Source organism: Temnothorax americanus, unplaced genomic scaffold, assembly GCF_048541705.1.
Source record: "Temnothorax americanus isolate GAGA-0224 unplaced genomic scaffold, ASM4854170v1 Scaffold28, whole genome shotgun sequence".
Classification (NCBI taxonomy): domain Eukaryota; kingdom Metazoa; phylum Arthropoda; class Insecta; order Hymenoptera; family Formicidae; genus Temnothorax; species Temnothorax americanus.
In genome coordinates, this window is record NW_027509421.1 from 903,706 (window position 1) to 920,552 (window position 16,847).

General features: G+C 40.6%; 4 protein-coding genes across 16 annotated transcripts; 2 read left to right on the plus strand and 2 right to left on the minus strand.

The window, feature by feature from the left end:
- The first annotated feature begins 151 nt into the window (after nucleotides 1–151).
- On the plus strand, nucleotides 152–1,280 carry Bbip1 (BBSome interacting protein 1). 5 transcript variants are annotated; one of them, XM_077410231.1, is made up of 3 exons: nucleotides 178–443; nucleotides 574–668; nucleotides 741–1,280. In XM_077410231.1, exon 3 carries the CDS (start codon nucleotides 814–816, stop codon nucleotides 1,033–1,035), a length of 222 nt encoding a protein of 73 aa, XP_077266357.1. In that variant the 5' UTR covers nucleotides 178–443; nucleotides 574–668; nucleotides 741–813; the 3' UTR covers nucleotides 1,036–1,280. The 5 variants fall into 5 exon arrangements, with proteins under 5 accessions (XP_077266359.1, XP_077266357.1, XP_077266358.1 ...); XM_077410233.1 differs by lacking the exon at nucleotides 574–668 and having other exon boundaries at nucleotides 152–224; XM_077410232.1 differs by lacking the exon at nucleotides 574–668 and having other exon boundaries at nucleotides 178–454.
- On the plus strand, nucleotides 1,107–4,567 carry LOC143899704 (LMBR1 domain-containing protein 2 homolog). The gene is made up of 10 exons (XM_077410194.1): nucleotides 1,107–1,280; nucleotides 1,403–1,740; nucleotides 1,873–2,083; nucleotides 2,167–2,343; nucleotides 2,420–2,597; nucleotides 2,714–2,895; nucleotides 2,963–3,202; nucleotides 3,274–3,475; nucleotides 3,624–3,746; nucleotides 3,825–4,567. The coding sequence occupies exons 1-10, from the start codon at nucleotides 1,107–1,109 to the stop codon at nucleotides 4,061–4,063; spliced, it is 2,064 nt and encodes a 687-aa protein (XP_077266320.1). The 3' UTR covers nucleotides 4,064–4,567.
- On the minus strand, nucleotides 4,090–7,136 carry LOC143899582 (uncharacterized; the record flags this gene model as incomplete). Its single annotated transcript, XM_077409952.1, has 1 exon — nucleotides 4,090–7,136. A coding segment is annotated over one exon (1,308 nt), but the record flags the coding sequence as incomplete, so codon positions are not given.
- LOC143899699 (glycogen debranching enzyme-like) lies at nucleotides 7,064–16,811 on the minus strand. Of its 9 annotated transcripts, none has more exons than XM_077410172.1 (26): nucleotides 16,475–16,811; nucleotides 15,622–15,729; nucleotides 13,851–13,974; nucleotides 13,548–13,734; nucleotides 13,277–13,487; nucleotides 13,067–13,201; nucleotides 12,764–12,982; nucleotides 12,446–12,681; nucleotides 12,136–12,348; nucleotides 11,852–12,046; nucleotides 11,612–11,741; nucleotides 11,415–11,538; nucleotides 11,043–11,308; nucleotides 10,787–10,942; nucleotides 10,485–10,693; nucleotides 10,209–10,412; nucleotides 9,905–10,137; nucleotides 9,697–9,786; nucleotides 9,443–9,620; nucleotides 8,947–9,303; nucleotides 8,704–8,851; nucleotides 8,253–8,616; nucleotides 7,960–8,171; nucleotides 7,681–7,866; nucleotides 7,340–7,576; nucleotides 7,064–7,202 (listed from the first exon to the last, which is right to left on the minus strand). In XM_077410172.1, the coding sequence occupies exons 1-26, from the start codon at nucleotides 16,616–16,618 to the stop codon at nucleotides 7,137–7,139; spliced, it is 4,932 nt and encodes a 1,643-aa protein (XP_077266298.1). In that variant the 5' UTR covers nucleotides 16,619–16,811; the 3' UTR covers nucleotides 7,064–7,136. The 9 variants fall into 9 exon arrangements, with proteins under 9 accessions (XP_077266298.1, XP_077266297.1, XP_077266301.1 ...); XM_077410171.1 differs by having other exon boundaries at nucleotides 15,538–15,729; XM_077410175.1 differs by lacking the exon at nucleotides 16,475–16,811 and adding an exon at nucleotides 14,485–14,718 and having other exon boundaries at nucleotides 15,538–16,455.
- Between the last annotated feature and the right edge of the window lie 36 nt (nucleotides 16,812–16,847).

Consider the following 16,847-nt stretch of genomic DNA (forward strand, 5'->3'; position numbering starts at 1 on the left):
TATCTCCGTTTCAAGTTTAGAATTTCAAGCAACACAAAGTTGCCACGCATATTTATCCACTTTATCTACCTGGCTGCGCTGACTCATCTAAGATCTACGTTGACGTTAGTTCCAAGCCTCGCTCCTCGCACAGTCGCGTCGCGACGTCCGACGTCCAGCTCGGACGGTCCATAAGTCCACATAACCCCTGACGTTCCACGGCCCTGGCCAGGCCCTGCTGGCTGGTAAAGATCCGTCGGCGATTCACGAGTGTTCGCGGAGTTCGTCAACCAGCTGGGAGCGATCTGTCAGTTCTGTCATTCTGTGTCGGTTACGGGGAGACGGCATCGGCGGCATAATTCCTCCGAATTGTCCGACGACGGGAGTACGCGCGAGGAGGATCCAGGAACGTTCGCCTCAACGTGCGACAGTCGTGGCGCGTTCTGTCAATTGCGTTACGTCAGGTGCGCGCAAGGTGTCGACTCTTCTCTGTCAGCTGTGTCGGCTGACTCGAGTCTTATCTGTCGCGATCGAGACGAGCGTAGCCCGGCGAAACGTCCAAACTTTGAAAATTAACGAGAGATTTTGTGTCAGAAAACTGGAGCAACCACAGTTGGAGACGCGGCGACAGGACCGAGCCTATCCTAGACAAATTAAAAAAGAAAAAAGAAACAAACTTTGAAAATGATGTATTAATCTGAATCGCTATCAGGATTATCTCCTTGTGGAAATTTTCAATTAATCCTCGATTCGTGTTACAGCGATACTCTTCCGCTACCAGATGCCACGATGAAGAGGTCGTTGACTCGCTGAGGCCTCGTGGATTGACCGAAGATGTCAGAGCCCACGGACAGTCAGGTAGAACAGTGCGACATAGTCCTGCCGAGGCAAGGTCTGCTGTATCGGAACGACACGTTGAACTACATCCTCTGTAAGCCAAAATTGATCCCTCTGAAATCGGTCACGCTGGAGAAACTCGAGAAGATGCAGAGGGACGCGGAGATTAAAGTGAAGGAGACGCAAGAGGCAGAGGGTAGTCTCGATGCGAGCGCATAAGCATCCAACGGCGGCTGGAGACCTGTAGGATTCGTCGGATATCACTGTCGCGCGGAGATATTAAAGGCAGGATGGCTCTTAGCGCGGTCGTAACAGAGATGATAGCGGCGTTCCTGGTGGCTGGAACTCTGCTCTTCAAGTATGGAAACGTGTTTCGACATCACATTGCGGTCACTATCTCTGTGTTGATAGCTTGGTACTTTTCCCTATTAACAATCTTCATGCTACCGTTGGATGTCTCTTTGGTAATTATCTATCTAGCACACACGTACAATCTTCTTATTTTGAATATACCGTCTCTCTCTCTCTCTCTCTTTTTTTTTCCTTACCCAGAAAAATAGACTAAGTAAACGTTTTACCTTGGCAGACGGTATTCAGGCAATGCGTAGAACAGAATATACACAACAGCACCAAGGATCTCAATAATACGACTTCTCTACCGTATACCACTTGCAAAGAGCCTTGGCCCAACGTGCCGGAGAATGTATTTCCAAATCTGTGGAGGATAGTTTACTGGACGTCGCAGTGCCTGACGTGGTTGATTCTCCCATTGATGCAGTCCTATATAAAAGCAGGAGATTTCACCGTACGCGGAAAGTTAAAGTCCGCTTTAATAGATAACGCTATATATTACGGCAGTTACTTGTTTATATGCGGCATACTCTTGATATACATTGCGTTGAAACCTGGCTTAGATCTTGATGGGTGAGTTTCATTAAATTATAGCATTGTCAAAAAGTAAAGTTATAACATTCATGTTATAATATGTATAAATATGAGTTACAAAATGTGTTACCTATATATGTATAAATAATTAGGATGTTTGCTTTCTCGTAGGCAAAAATTGAAAGCCATAGCATCATCTGCGTCCAATACGTGGGGTTTATTTTTATTAGTCTTACTGCTCGGTTACGCTCTTGTAAAGGTACCTCGGGGATTATGGAATGCCAGCAAGCCTGGATACACTTTAAACTACAGCTATTTCAAGGTGGCGAAATTAAGTTTAGACAAGTGCGAAGCGGAAGAGACGGTGGACGACGTACTCGAGGTACGAGATAAAGATGTTAATACGTTTGTGTTTGTAATGCAAGAATTGCGAAAGCTCTTATAATAGATAACAATGTTATTTAGTCGCTGCAAATTGCAACAATATCCATTGGGCCCGGTCATCCGTTCCATTGCAATCTGGAAACGATCTTTCAAAAGATACCCGCAGAATTGAAGGATCGAATGAACAGAAGGCAATTGCCCGATGACGCTCCAACAGATACACCTACCGAAAAATCTCTAATTCGTCTACATAGACAGGTTTGTTAACGGCATACGTGTTACGATATCACAACGCTATCACGTTTCTGCATGTCGCCATTATTTGTTTTTTTAGACTATAAAAGCGCTGCAGACCTTACAGCGCATAGAAACTCAATGGGGCATTTTAGTGGATGCGATATTTGATTTGGAAGATGTAGCGAAGAATCAAGTGAGTCATGATAGAAGATTTAAACAGTCTTTCCCTATGCATCGTCCGCTTCCGTTTCGCATTATTTACAATCCTGTTGTCGGTAAGTAACGTCTCGTTTTGCTTTGGATTTTATTCCGCTGCATTGGTATTGTGCAATGTTTGCTCAGTAATTTAATTTTTGTAACTTTTGACTCTGTAATGTAATTTAAATTTTAGAATGGTACTGGAAATGTATTGCGAAGGATTACGTTTTAAAGGCAGCTGCTATTTGCACCGGTTGCTTGTCAGTAGCCGTGGTATGGTCAGAAGTAACATTCTTCAACAAGTCTCCCGTATTGTCTTTGTTCGCCCAGTTTCTGAATTTAGCAAAGAGAAATTATGATTATTTTACGATAGAGGTAAAGATTTGCATTTATTATTTTGCATTTTGGCATATATACTATCATTTATCGTGTTTATTCTCAGATGTTGTCCACATTGATCATCACATACCTTTGCTATTGCGCTTATTCGACAGTCTTGAAGATACGAGTATTGAATCTCTATTACTTGGCACCTCATCATCAAACGAACGAGTACAGTCTGATATTCAGCGGCATGATGCTGTGTCGCTTAACTCCGCCCATGTGTCTTAATTTCCTCGGACTTATTCACATGGATTCCCACATCATCAAAACTCATATCCTGGAAACGCATTACACGCAAGTAATATCATTTAAATAACCTGTAAATCTTAGTGAATTGGATTTAGTCTTTATCGGTTCCTTTTTCGTCAGGTGATGGGTCATATGGATGTCATTTCCATAATATCCGATGGATTTAACGTATACTTTCCCATGGCAATTCTGGCGTTCTGCTTAGCGACATATTTTAGCATAGGCAGTAGATTGCTTTCTATGCTAGGCTTTCAACAATTCCTTGACGACGACGAGTTCACGACGGATCTCGTGGACGAGGGAAGAGAACTTATAAAAAGAGGTATCGATGAATTACATTATTAATTACACTTTTAATGCGGCATATATATTACATTAAAAAATGGTCTCTATAATTTGCCCATGTTAATGTCTAATATGTTGAAAAAATAAATATTGAAATAAAAAAACAGCATATCTTCTTGTTGTAGAGAGACGTAAACGGCAAAGAGCGGAAGATTCTATGTACAGACGACGCGAGTTGCAGGAAAGATTCAATATTTCGGCAGGTACAGGATCGCGTTACAGGACATCTCGACAAAGCACGGACACTGGTATGTATAATAAAAAATGAATGACACCAAGTGATATAGATTATATAATAAGTAACATTATCGTTAACAATGCTTCAGTACGGCCGTTGAAACGAGACGAGTCAATCGAGTCCGCGAGAGCGGGCCTGTTGCACGATTTCGATCCCTCGGAGTATTACATCGGTATGACGTTCGGCGGAGACAGCTATGGTGCAAATCGGTGCGATATGGAAAACCAGGGCGATATTGATTCGTTCGATCCAAGTAACGCGAGAGCATTCTCCACGAGTACAAGTCGCGTAGGTCCTCCACCCAGAGGACTGTTTGATGATATTTAAAAGGGATAACATTTTTGCAAATACAGTTTAGATGCTATTGTAGAAGTCAATCGGCTTTTAAAGATTTACACGACGTTCATATCGAGTTATGCGAAGGCTCATTGATACGAAGCAGCGCGATGGATTTTATTAAACTTGAAAAACGTAAGGCTTTACATACTTGTAGTATTTTAAACCCGAGTACTAGGTAGGACCACGAATTAAAATAAAGTTGTATCGTTATGAGATATATTTATAACTTATTGTATACGAAGAAACTGGACTAAAAGAATGAAAGTTGCGCAGATGCTTGCTTGAAACAGAAACTCATTTTTTTTAATATAAGAATTGTAACGAGATTACGGTGGATAGAATCAGTGATAACGCAATGAATGTTTGACTTAATATGTATATTATGTTTATTAGGACAAATATATTTTTATTCTTCGATTATCCTCTTAAGTTTTGTATAGTTTGACTTATGTTGAAGTTAATAAATAATTTATATACGATTTTTTAACCACATGTACCTGAAATAGTTATTCATTAATATCTAACTTTTTGTAAGTAATCTAAATATCTTTTCAATACTTTAATATCTGTCTGTCTCATGTAATCAATCTTAACAATTTCAATTTATCCCAGTATCATCACATATATATAATGACAAAAAATTTCCATTGTCTGAAAATTTACAAACTTTCTAGTCTTTGTTCTAGTCATTGTAATTCTATTTGTATTATGAATAGTTTGTGAAGCTTCGGAATGGAGAATGGATAGAAATGGTATAAAAAGATCGACTGGGTAACGAACAGGAAGATTTAATAAGAATAAGTCAGTGTATAATAATGATAATAAAACGCATTAATCTCAAATGTAAATATTCGCGAATAATTAAAAAATTGAAATATCAGAATTTACGAAGGCATTTTAAAATAAATATAATAATGAAACTTCTAGTGTTAGTTAGAAGTTTTGTCAGGGTTGTTTTATTACAATATTCGTTATGTTTTCCACATGCTTTTCGCGATTTAAATATGTGCATTTACAATTTTAAGATATATTCACGGATTTACCCGAAAATTTCGAAAAAATAGCTTTTGTTTCTTGACAAAAATGTACTAAAGCATATCAGTTTTTATTTATTGTATGAATCTATTATATATCGACGAGTATTTATATAAATAAGACCTCGCTAAAATCAATTTCGGCATTTCTAGTATCAGTGAAATTAATAATAGGAACTATTAAATATTTGATATATTAATAGACAACAACACGTAAAGGAATTAAATCTTGAATTTTCGAGATTACAGGACTCGAGCACGCGTCTCGAATAACATTTTTTAAATAAGCTTCGATGAAACTATTTGCAATGATTATATCTCTAAAGGACGTATATAAAATATATTTATGATGAATTATGCGAGCTTGTTAATTAAAATTGTTCTGTTACGCGTAATTTAATGGAAGTAAAAACGATTCGCTCATAGTGATGCAGATTTAACGATTGAGATAGTTAACAATTTGCATATCGTAAAACAATTTCTTATCATTAATGAATCGGCGAATTACCCCATTAATAACGGACATAAAATACACATGTAACGACAAACTAAATCATCATGCATATATGCGATCTCGATTATTCCGTTGAATATTTTGACAACACTTCGTAACAAATGTAACGTAAAATTAATGACAATAAATGTATCAAGTAACATCCGAATGTGATTGAGTTTCCTAAATATATCTTACCGTTTCGTAAGTTTAACAAACAGCCGCTCTAGGTAAAATAAACGACGTAAAATGTAATGCTCGTGAGAATAAGAAATGATAACACGTAGGCCATTATTATTCTGATAATTGTTATGCGTTCCGTTCGCGAGGTCCTATTCTTAATGTCCTCCCGACGCTCAGAATCCGCCGATTCCGGCATTAGCAGCAATGGTTCTAGCAGCAACAAACTCGACCTGTTCCTTCGATGTTCGCCGGTATCATCATCCCTCAATCGGTGCACCTGATAAATTAGCGGATCTTGTAAATCGTTATGGCTAGTGCGTTTCGTGCAGCTCATCAGAGTGTCACGATCGTGATAAAATGTCATGGGTGCGCAGCCAGCTCTTGATGTTCTCACGTGATAGCTATTTATGCAGCGATGATACAACTGGGTATTCACTATGAGGTTGCAGGGAGCGCGATTTACAACGTGGATGCTCGGTTTCAATAGCAATTGCAAATCGAAGACATCTCGGGGCCAGCAGTGAGAATAAAATATACCCCCGGCGTTGGTCTTCGCGTAACTGTAGACCAGCATGCAATCTCGACTACTTTGATCGTATTGCGAACAGAAAGTATCTGTGGAATCCTCGCGCGGATACTTGAAGCATGAAACATCGTCGTGTTGACACAGAACTACCTCTACGGCGAGTAACGACTCTTTCGTGTATATCAAACGATCAGTGTAGACCGGACTGCCTTTCGTTCTTGCACACTCCTTGCAAATTGCGTGTTGCGGCAGGAAAAGCGTGTCTATCAAAGTCTTCGCGGTAGCGGGGCTATAGTTCTCGTAGTAATCTCGAATGTCGTATTCATGCAAACTGCTGCGTGGCTCTTCAATCGCTCTAATTTCCTCGTAAACGTGACCGACGTTTGATACGGCTCGAATAGTAGCTTCGTTGTTTCTAGTTGTCGCCTGTTGTTCGTTGTAATTCTCAGCTTTCCATTGACTATCGGGATGTACCTCATCACTCGCATCTGATGGAATCTTTCTCGAATCGCACGGGCTACCGAAATCTGTGCCGTAGCATTGTTTTTTATCAATCGCAGAAATCGATCTTTCCTCGGAAGCAAACGGAATATCATTTCTTGCGCATGTATTGTCAGCAGCGACTACAGATTTGTGGATTTGCGTGTTTGTTACGTCTACGTGCGGGATATAATATGCGTGTGTTTCCGGTGTGCGCGGTGTCGTTATTGTTCCGGTGGGAAGGCTCACATTCGTGTCATTCGTTCCGTTCCCAACACTACATCTCGCTACTAATTTTAATTGCTCTAAATGTAGCTGATGGTGGTGAACACACGCAAAGTGACATCAATTCTGGAATTTTATTTGCCCGTATCGCAAATCCTGTTTGATCTTCATCAAGTCGTGGAGTACCTGAATCCCAAACAAACGGGCACAAAATGATGACGCTTTACACAAATAACAGCTTCGAACAACTCGTAAATAATAATATTAATTCGTAAGAAACATTATGAGAAATACCGAAAGAAATATCATTCGTAAGAACAAACCTCTAATATAACCGAAGCACTCCACGCCTGGGTGCGACAGCTATCCTTGCAGTAACTTCCGTCCTTGTTGGTAAGCTCGGGGAGGCCTCTCCAATGATTGGTGGACGCTTCAATGAAGTGCCGTGAAATAATAGCATCGGTCGAATCGATCGTGCGAAATAATGCATCCTTATCGTCGATTAATAACGCAAAGTGCAAACGCGCTCGTAGGAAATATCCTATTGGCCAGACCCATTCCTGAAAAGATGTTAAGGTGCTTAAGAACACATTATTTGAACGTTAAATCTCAATCTTTATATATTTTGCAAGACGAATACGTGATTATGATAAAGGATACTTACGGGACCCTGGTGATAATTCCATCCATGCGCTACTTTGATATCGTCGCTATCGTTGGAATTGTCGTAATATCCGTTATACGCCCAATCCGCAGGATCTAACGTCTTCATTCCAAGCGGGCCTAGTAGTATCTCCTCTGCTTTCTTCAGCGCTATCCAGGCATGATGAGGATCAAACAATTCCGGAGCCTATTTGTGTATCATTATGATTTGTAATACAAAATATTCTTTTTCTATAAGAGATTTCGCAGAGTATTTTTAAACGCCAGTAATAACACTCACAACAACCATCGCGATGGGAAAATTAGGCCGCAACTGATAATCCGCCCATTCTTGCGTGGCTCCGTGACTATCCTTGAATATACCTCGCCGATGAATCAAATCGGGGTACAACTCGCCTTCAGTTGGAATCTCATTCACATAAAAGTACTTCTCGAAGTTTGCTTGAATTTTGTCGGCCCACTGCTTGTAACTCCAAGTTATTTTTTTGTATTCTGTAATTCATGTAATTATCATATAACAATCAGGTTGCGTAGTCGATTACGTTTGAACGATAGTATTGTCGACATTCTTACCTTCGCGACTTTTACGTTCAACGCTGCCATACGGGAAAAGATTTAGCTTGTACAATTCAGCCAGAAAACTGAGAACACATTTGCTCAGTCCGACTATCTCTACAGCGGAGCCGTCTCTAGGAGTGGCCGGTTTGCCTTTGTTACGACCTTTTTCGGAAGATCCCATTTTGTCCATCCAAGTGCCACAATTGGCATCGTTGCCGCCGAATACGAAGCCGGTTTTGGGTTGGACGCCGATTTGGTTGTTGAATCCACGCTCGGTCATGTGCTCGTCGATCTGTCTTCCGGCGTTTCTCTCTCTGAAGCAGAGACCTTGAAAATGTACCGTGAGAGCTTCCTGAATTACTTCGTGCAGCGGTTGATCCTGGAAACCATGTTTATATTGTCACATAACGCGCGTAACTTTTAATTTAAATTATAATCGAAGTTGTGCAATATAGCTGATTTTTACATGTTGTCCTGCTGGCAAAGCTGGTGAATCGTCAGTCGGGAACAATCTTGAGACTTTATCGGAAAGGATATTCAAACCGTCCGGGACTTCTTCGATGTAACATTTTATGGTGTAGAGCCACCACCATAAAGCATCGCGGCAATTGTATCTATCACAGAATGAGATCGATGATAAATTTTAGATCGAAGCTTCCTAAAGTATTGTTCTAAAAATACATATGCATGCTCTAAGAAAGTACATTACCTTGCATTACCTCCTTTATCGAGTAGATTAGGTATCAGACCGTGTCGCAAAGTACCGGCAAATCCAAGGATTATGAATCTCGCTTCGACGTGTCTGCCCGTCAGAAGTAACAGACCTCTCAGAGCGATGAAGGTATCCCTACCCCAATTTCTCATGTAACCCGTTGTGAAATGTGGCAAACCTGCCGATAACGTTAGACACATTTGCACAGCCACACCGTCGAGGGTTTCAATTTTTGGCTTAGGTGGACTGAGATCCGGCGACAAATCTGGCAATTGCGACGACCTTACTACGCCACCCATTTGAACCGAGACCAAGCTCAGTAATTTAACGAATGTAGTTCCACTCTTAACAAAGCTGGAATAATATTAACGACGAATAATGTATATAATTAATTGTTATGGGGATCCTCTTATCTTTAAATAAAAATATTAATCAAAGGACTCATAAGTTTGTTACTCTAACAAGTCGATTTAGTGTTCATTTCGGTGCTTACTTCGACATCAAACTGTAACAACGATCTAAAAGAACCGTATAAACATTCACGATTATAGCGTCAAAGTAACTCGGTACAAGGTATCTCGGAATTAACTTGAACGGATCCATCGTATGCTCAAACCATATTCCAAGACCTTCGGTGTCGTCATCCTCTTTCAGACGTTGCCATACGTAATCTGACAATTTTTTAATTACACGTCAATATTCTTATCTACAATTATTATTTTTCGGAAATGGTTTTTAATATATTACCTATTAACCAGTTACCCTGTCTAAGATTGTCACACAGGGGATGTCCTAGATCGTTATTTGGGCGAATATCAGCCAGTAAGGATATAATGCCTGATTTGAAAACAAGGCGCTTATTATATGGCAACAAGATACGATAATGATAACAAGAATAAAACTCGCGCCAATATATATTAATGCACGAGTTGTAATAAATATTGCAATGTATCACCTTGCAGTCCGGCATATACAAGAGATCCGTATCCCGGTACATTGTATACCCCAAATTTGCCCTGAGTTTCTTCTCGTTCCTCCTGGTCGCATCTATATAACGATTTATTCAAATCCGATAAGTCCATGCAAGAAACTATATCATGTAAGCTTGAATTCTCATCTGACGTAATCTGCGTGATAGTATATTGAAGACTCGTTAAAGCAAGTTTTATATTGTCGCGGAGGACCACTCTGAAATTAAATTCGTAAATGAGTTAGCACGGATATCGCGATTGCGGAAACAGGAATTTGTAGTTTTGTACCGTATAGCTATAACAGAACCGGGTTGAAAGTTCATGAAATTAAGCTGTGTGATTTTAGGATCGTCGCATGCGACCTTCCTGATTATCGCCGACTCACAGCACTGTATGTGCTGTTTAAGGATCAACGTATATTCGGACAATCCATTTATGATGTCTTCATGCTTTTCGTATTTCTCAGGCAAGAGGAAAGGTGACCTGTCGTTTCTATAAAGCGATTTATATCCATCGGTAAATATATAAATTTTCCAGTTAAAAAAGATAAAATTTACCGCTCACTTGGCATCAACGTGCGAGAGCGACGCTTCTAAAATAATTTCCTCCACTATACCCTCCACTTTCAGTGGTCTTACGTCCCTTCTCAGTTCACGAGCGTTACAATCCGGATGTTTAAATGCCGTGAACGCAACTAGAACTACACTCTCGTGACTAGTCGGCGAGTGTCTCGTTACAGCCACTATGTCAGTATCCATTTGATCGACAAACACCTATAAACAGAAAGAAAGAAATTTAAAAAATAGCTATATACATTAACTTTCTAACATATGTAAACTGCGAAAGATGAACAATTGATAACATACTTGCGAAAAATTTTCTCGACCAAGCATATAATGCAGATCGTTTAATGCCTTTTTAGCTCTGATTATACCAGTTTTCGAGTTAGCAAACTTAACGTCGTCCGCCAAATCGTCGTCCGTCCAGGAAGCGTACTGCCTTTTCTCATTCACCACGTCTATCTGGAAAAAAAAAATAAAATCTTGTAAGTAAAATAGATAAGTAAAATAAATTTTATGGTAAAAATCATAGAAAAAATTTAAATTTGCACTACGAGCTTACCTGATGAGGCACTAATTCATCATATCCGCGATTACTGCCACTGGCACAGCACGCCATCGATACAAGCGCAGCGCTCGGAAGTAGATCAAAGACACTTCGTTTCTCCACCGGACTGGGATTATCGTGAGTCACATCCAGGAACAGAGCATGAGCTATGCTCGGCACCAATGGCCGTTTCCGTGACTGCATAAATGCTCCAACTGGCTCCCCGCCGTACCGATATACTAATCTCCCTTCTTCGTGACTATCCCATGCAGACATAGCTTCTGCAATGTAACAGTTTTGATGTATATCTTTATTCGACGTGTCCTTAATAATTGCGTTTCAAAAAATACTAAGCAAGCAACAGTTTTTGGAAAGAATAGGAACAACCTCTTATTAAAGATGTGATGCCGAGACGATTTACAAAAATGTTGTCTTTTTGATCGGAGTTGGTAAACAATTCTGCCACAACATAGAGATCTGGACGGACTAGTCGTGCAGCGTCAAGCATAAACTGCAAAGAGAATTGTGCTATTTAGTAAACTCAGTGTTTAGTAAACTCAAGGCCGCTTAGAATCGCGACATACCTCAGCAACGGGGATCGGTGTGGAATGGCAATTATCTAATCGAACACCATCGAATAACTCCGCTGTGTGTTCTACGTAAGCCACCATATGGTGCCACAAGAAAGGACAATCCTCTGGTTTCTGCCCATATCTGTAACAATCATGTTCATGTGGCGTATATAATATTTTAAATTATATATTACACTTATTCGTGCTAATAACTCGTTAAAAACTTGAATAATATTCAGCCGGTACTTTTACCTGAGTTTCACGCTATCTCCCCAAGCGATAAGTTCTCTTCGAAGGTACACATTAGAATCAGACTCCGCGAAATTCTTCAAGGGATCGCTATCCATGACCCAACCATTGTGAGCCATGAGATAACATCCGTTGTCCGAATACATTATGTCCTCTCTTTCCTTTAAAGATTTAGGTTCTCCATAATCAGTGAAGTATCTGTAGTATGTAAATTTATCATATCAAGAATCATGTTTATCGATATTATAACGTAACGTTGTAATATTTACAAATTTGAATAAAACTACCTGGAAACAAGAGGATTCTTCTCGCTAATTTCCTTAATTCTTGGACCATCGGATTCCACTCGGTGATATCTTATGCCAGATATACTATTCTCAATAGCAGCGTTCAGATGGTTTCGCACGTCGTTAGTGATAACTTCGTTGAGTTCTTGTAATTTAATCTTCAAGTCCTCTGCACATCGTCTCAGACGAGTTTCCTCATCGAAACAATCAGCTCTGCGTAAAATAAAAGAATTATGCATAAACATTTGTAAGAGTGGACACACGAAATATACACTGGCTATATACATTACTGTATCTACATATATTTTACCTGTATACATTATACTTCTTCAGGGCAAGCTGCATATCTATAGTTGACTTTAATCTACGAAAGGCAGGATCTTGAATCACGGTAATATCTTCGGTTGTCGTACTGTTCGCGTCTTGCGGCATCTCGTTGCGCGCCAAACTTAAGAATTCCGCTACAATTTCATTGATATCAACGATATACATCTCGTGTATCTTCACCAGAGGCAAGAAATGTGTGTGGAGAGCATGACGAATCCCCTAAAGACGAAATGCATGCAGCGGATGAATGTCGAGGTAGAAACAAAAGAATTAAATTTTAATCACTAGGAATGTGACTTACGTTTAGATGATCCTCGGTGTCAACTACAGTGGGGATACCTTTAAATTCCCATTCTCCAGCGGCTACCTGGGTTGTTAATTCAAACAACGTTGCATCCAAGATATACGCCGGACGCAAATGAGGGCAGTTGATGCAGTTGTACGTGCATTCCGGGTGAGAAACCAGGAAAGGACTCTCGTTCGCCGTGTGATTCAGAACAACATCGCATATGCTCAACATCTGCAATAAGATAATTGAAGGATACATTTGAATATCCTGCAGGATTACGCGCTTTATCTTATTATCGATAAATAATAAATTTACCTTCCACTCGGTTCGCATTTTATGTGTAAATAGTTCGATGTCACGAAAACTAATTAACTTATCATTGTCGTTAAAAGCAGGATTGAGCTTGGCTTGATTCTTCAGGCTATACGACGATTCAGAAAGTCCCAATTCCTAAAAAAAAAGTTAGACTCGCGTTTATTACAAGTATCGTAGTCTTACATCGTACATCAATCGCGCGAGCATTACCTGTATCGGTGTAAAATGAATTACGTTATATCCAGAATTTCGCGCTACCAGTAATTTACTTTCCCATGTAGAAAATGGTCCTAAACTTTTTGCCAAAACAGTTTGGACTTGAACGCAATCCAGAGGTAGTTTCTCCCCGTCTTCACCTACTCTCAACTCGGGATCGACCAGCAAGTATCCGGACGCAATGGGTTTTATTTCCCCCTCGACTCTGCGAAGCGGACGTATCTCATTATTAAGAAATCAAATCTTACCCCAATCTTAATCTTACCGATCAGTGACATAATAATGAAATGACCCAGCCAAAAATAAAAGTATGTTCGCCGATTCATTTTCCCATTTCAACTGATGATAAGTATTCCTCTCAAATCTCATGTTGTTCGATAACGGATGATTTATAAAAACGCCAGGCCTTTTTCCAAGAAGAGAGGCCCCGAGTCGAAACTCAACTACCCAACCTGTAAGGAATGTAAAATCATTCACAGCAAATGTATGCCGCGATAAAAAAATTGTCAAAATATAATTCCATCAAAGTAATTTTATATAGAGAAAGCAAAAATTTCGTTTTAAAAACCTTTCTTCAATCTGTACAATATCCCATCAAGATGTTCTCCATTGTTCACAGTTAGAACTCTTACTTGCCCGGTGGTGGTGCGTTCCGGTGATGGAGGGTAAAACGGCATGCTTCCAAACGATGACTGAAATCGTGAAGAGAAAATTTAAAAACGGATGATAAAAATCGCTTGCGTTTGACAGGATAAAAAACATCTACGACAGATGTAGGAAACGAGATAATTTTCACCAAGTTCCCGGGACGAGATCTGTCGGAGAGCTTCATTGAAGGGATGATACGACTCGCGCGTAGGAAACGGATATGATGCTTAGCCAGGCAGGGTATAAGCCTTAATATAAGTTATTGGCATAAAGCAGTTAGCAAGCGTGCGCGATATTGTGTTACGGCGTTTCTGCTGCGTGAGCACATATAAAAGCTGCATCTATTCTTACCCTACATACTATAGGATTACAATACCGTGATATACCGCGACAACTGCTTTCTGCCGCAAAACTTGCCCTTCCCCCGCTCTAACGAATATGGCAGGTACCAGACATAAAAATCCTTCACTGCCATTAAACGATCGTATCGCCAAGACTTTTTACTAAAGGATATGGTCTCGCAATTCTGCACATTGCACGCGCATAGAACTTACAGTATCCAATTCATTACCAAGCCATCTACGGATAAATTGCAGAAAGCGTCTAAAAATCCTTATGAGTATTTCTCTCGTATCGTAAATGAGGCGTCTTATTCTTGAAGGCATTTTGTCAATTAAACTTAATTGCGCACTTTTAGCTGATTGGTATGGACAATCTATTAGGGAAATGATATCGCAGCGACTGCCGACATTTTATTATGCACAAGCAAAATCCTTTATGCGTGCTACCTATAACAGATATATAAAGTAAAGACTACTAGGTGCGTAAGGCGTGGATTATGATATCGCACGGTTTTTTTTTTTTTTATATATCTTCAGTGTTATGTTAGAAATCATTGAAACAGATGTTAGTACTTATATCATATTTTATAAAATGCATCATTACACAGTAATTAAACAAGAAAATTAGTGGAGTATGCGTACTGTACTAGTATAACTATATTGGTATAAAATATTGACACACAGCATCATTACACAGTAATTAAACAAGAAAATTAGTGGAGTATTCGTACTGTACTAGTATACTAGTGTAAAATATTAACACAGGACAAACATTTACAGTGATGAATTAACGATCTTTATTAAAACATATTTGATGAACATATTAACAATTATCATTTTAATTAATTTGTACACGATATACTTTGTGGAAGACGTCAACGCAATTACGCAATATATAGATCAATGTTCTACGTACCACGCATTTCTTTTACACAAAAAAAAAATGGACTTATGTAAGGAGCCTGGAATGATGATTAGTAATTATGATTTACAAGATTAAGAACGGATAAGGTATCGAACAAGCCGGTTAGTTTTACAAACACAGATACAAAATGCGGGGGAAAAAAAAATGTAACGATTACAATGATAACATGTAGGCTAATTATTCATGCACGACGGAAACGGAGCATAAACGCCGCTGATACAAATATACACGTGTCCACACCGAAAGACAAACCGTCGAGGACATTTCCCTCGCACGCGGCTGTACGTAATTAAAACTTGGTTAACACCCCGCCGACACACGAATGTAACACAGACACGCACGCGTTCGCTCGCATGTGGCAGAAACCGAACGTCCGAGAGGTTCCTCCGTTCAATTGATTCCTCGAGGGTATTCTTTATAGCTACGTCGACGACGGAGCACAAAATGATATCGCGTGGCACGCCGTACAAATTCCGTCCGCTCCGGCTCGCATTCGAACGATCAGGCAGGAGAAGTCTGGCGCAAGTTGACCTCTACCACGTGAAAGACAGGGCTGAAGGTTAACAAACAAGCGTGCTCGGGGAGGAGTAGGAGGGGGACAGAGGAGGGGCGGGCAGATCACGGCGGCAATCGGTGAATTTTGTATTGCCAAACGCGCGACGCTCATTGGTCCAGCGTTTCGCGCGGCCAACTTCGGGCCGTTCTTCTCCGCCCGCGCGTGCGAGGGGAGGTCGCGTACGAACGTCACGTGAACGTCGCGAAGGGAAGAAATTCTGGAAATGGTTCCCTTTGTTCAGAACTTTAGATATTCCTTCGTCATGTTTTGTGCGTATATAAAAAAAAGGCCACGTGGCTTTGACTCGCTGACAACTTCACGGAGGCCCACCTCGGCGGGAAAGTTCGAAATTGATTCCGTCGCGGATAGAGGCTGTTTTCTCGGCATGAATTGCGCGCGAGCGCACGTTAATAAAGCGATATTAATTATTAATATTGAATCGGATTTGAAGGCACAGCAAGACGGATCTCCGTTATGTTGCGCGTAGCATTATCGGAGGCGGGAGGGGAAAAAAAAGGGAGCAAGATTTAATCGGGGAGTTTCCATTGTTTTGAAATTAAGCGGAGGTCGTGGGAGGTCGGTTTCCTGAACTCTCGCGGAACTTTTTCCAATCCTTTTCGACCGCGCGCGTCCTGAAAAATCGCAATCGCGCGCCCACGTGATCGCGCATGTCGTCAGCTGTCAGCTTATCGCCCCCGCAATGCAATCGGTGACACTCTAACCTCAACCCCGCGTTTTTCGAGCGAATCCACTCGCGAGAATCCCCTTTTTTCACTTCTAGCGACTTCCGAGCGTGAAGACGCGCGAGATTTCAGCTTCGGTGGAAGAGATCGACGAGAATCATATCGTTCCTCTCGAAAGCCCATCGGGAGTTGAAACGTCTCGAAATGTGACCAGTTATCTCACGTGTTTCCAACGTGTTTGTTCACCACGAATACACCGGTCCCTTTGCACGCCGCGAGCGTTCTCTCCAACGCCTAATATGAATTCGCGTTTACTCGACGAGCGCGACTGTCGCGAGGAAAAAAAGGGGGGTACCGAGAACGACATCGTCGCGCCCGCGGGCCTCGCCTTTCCTAACCTCAAACCGAAAGT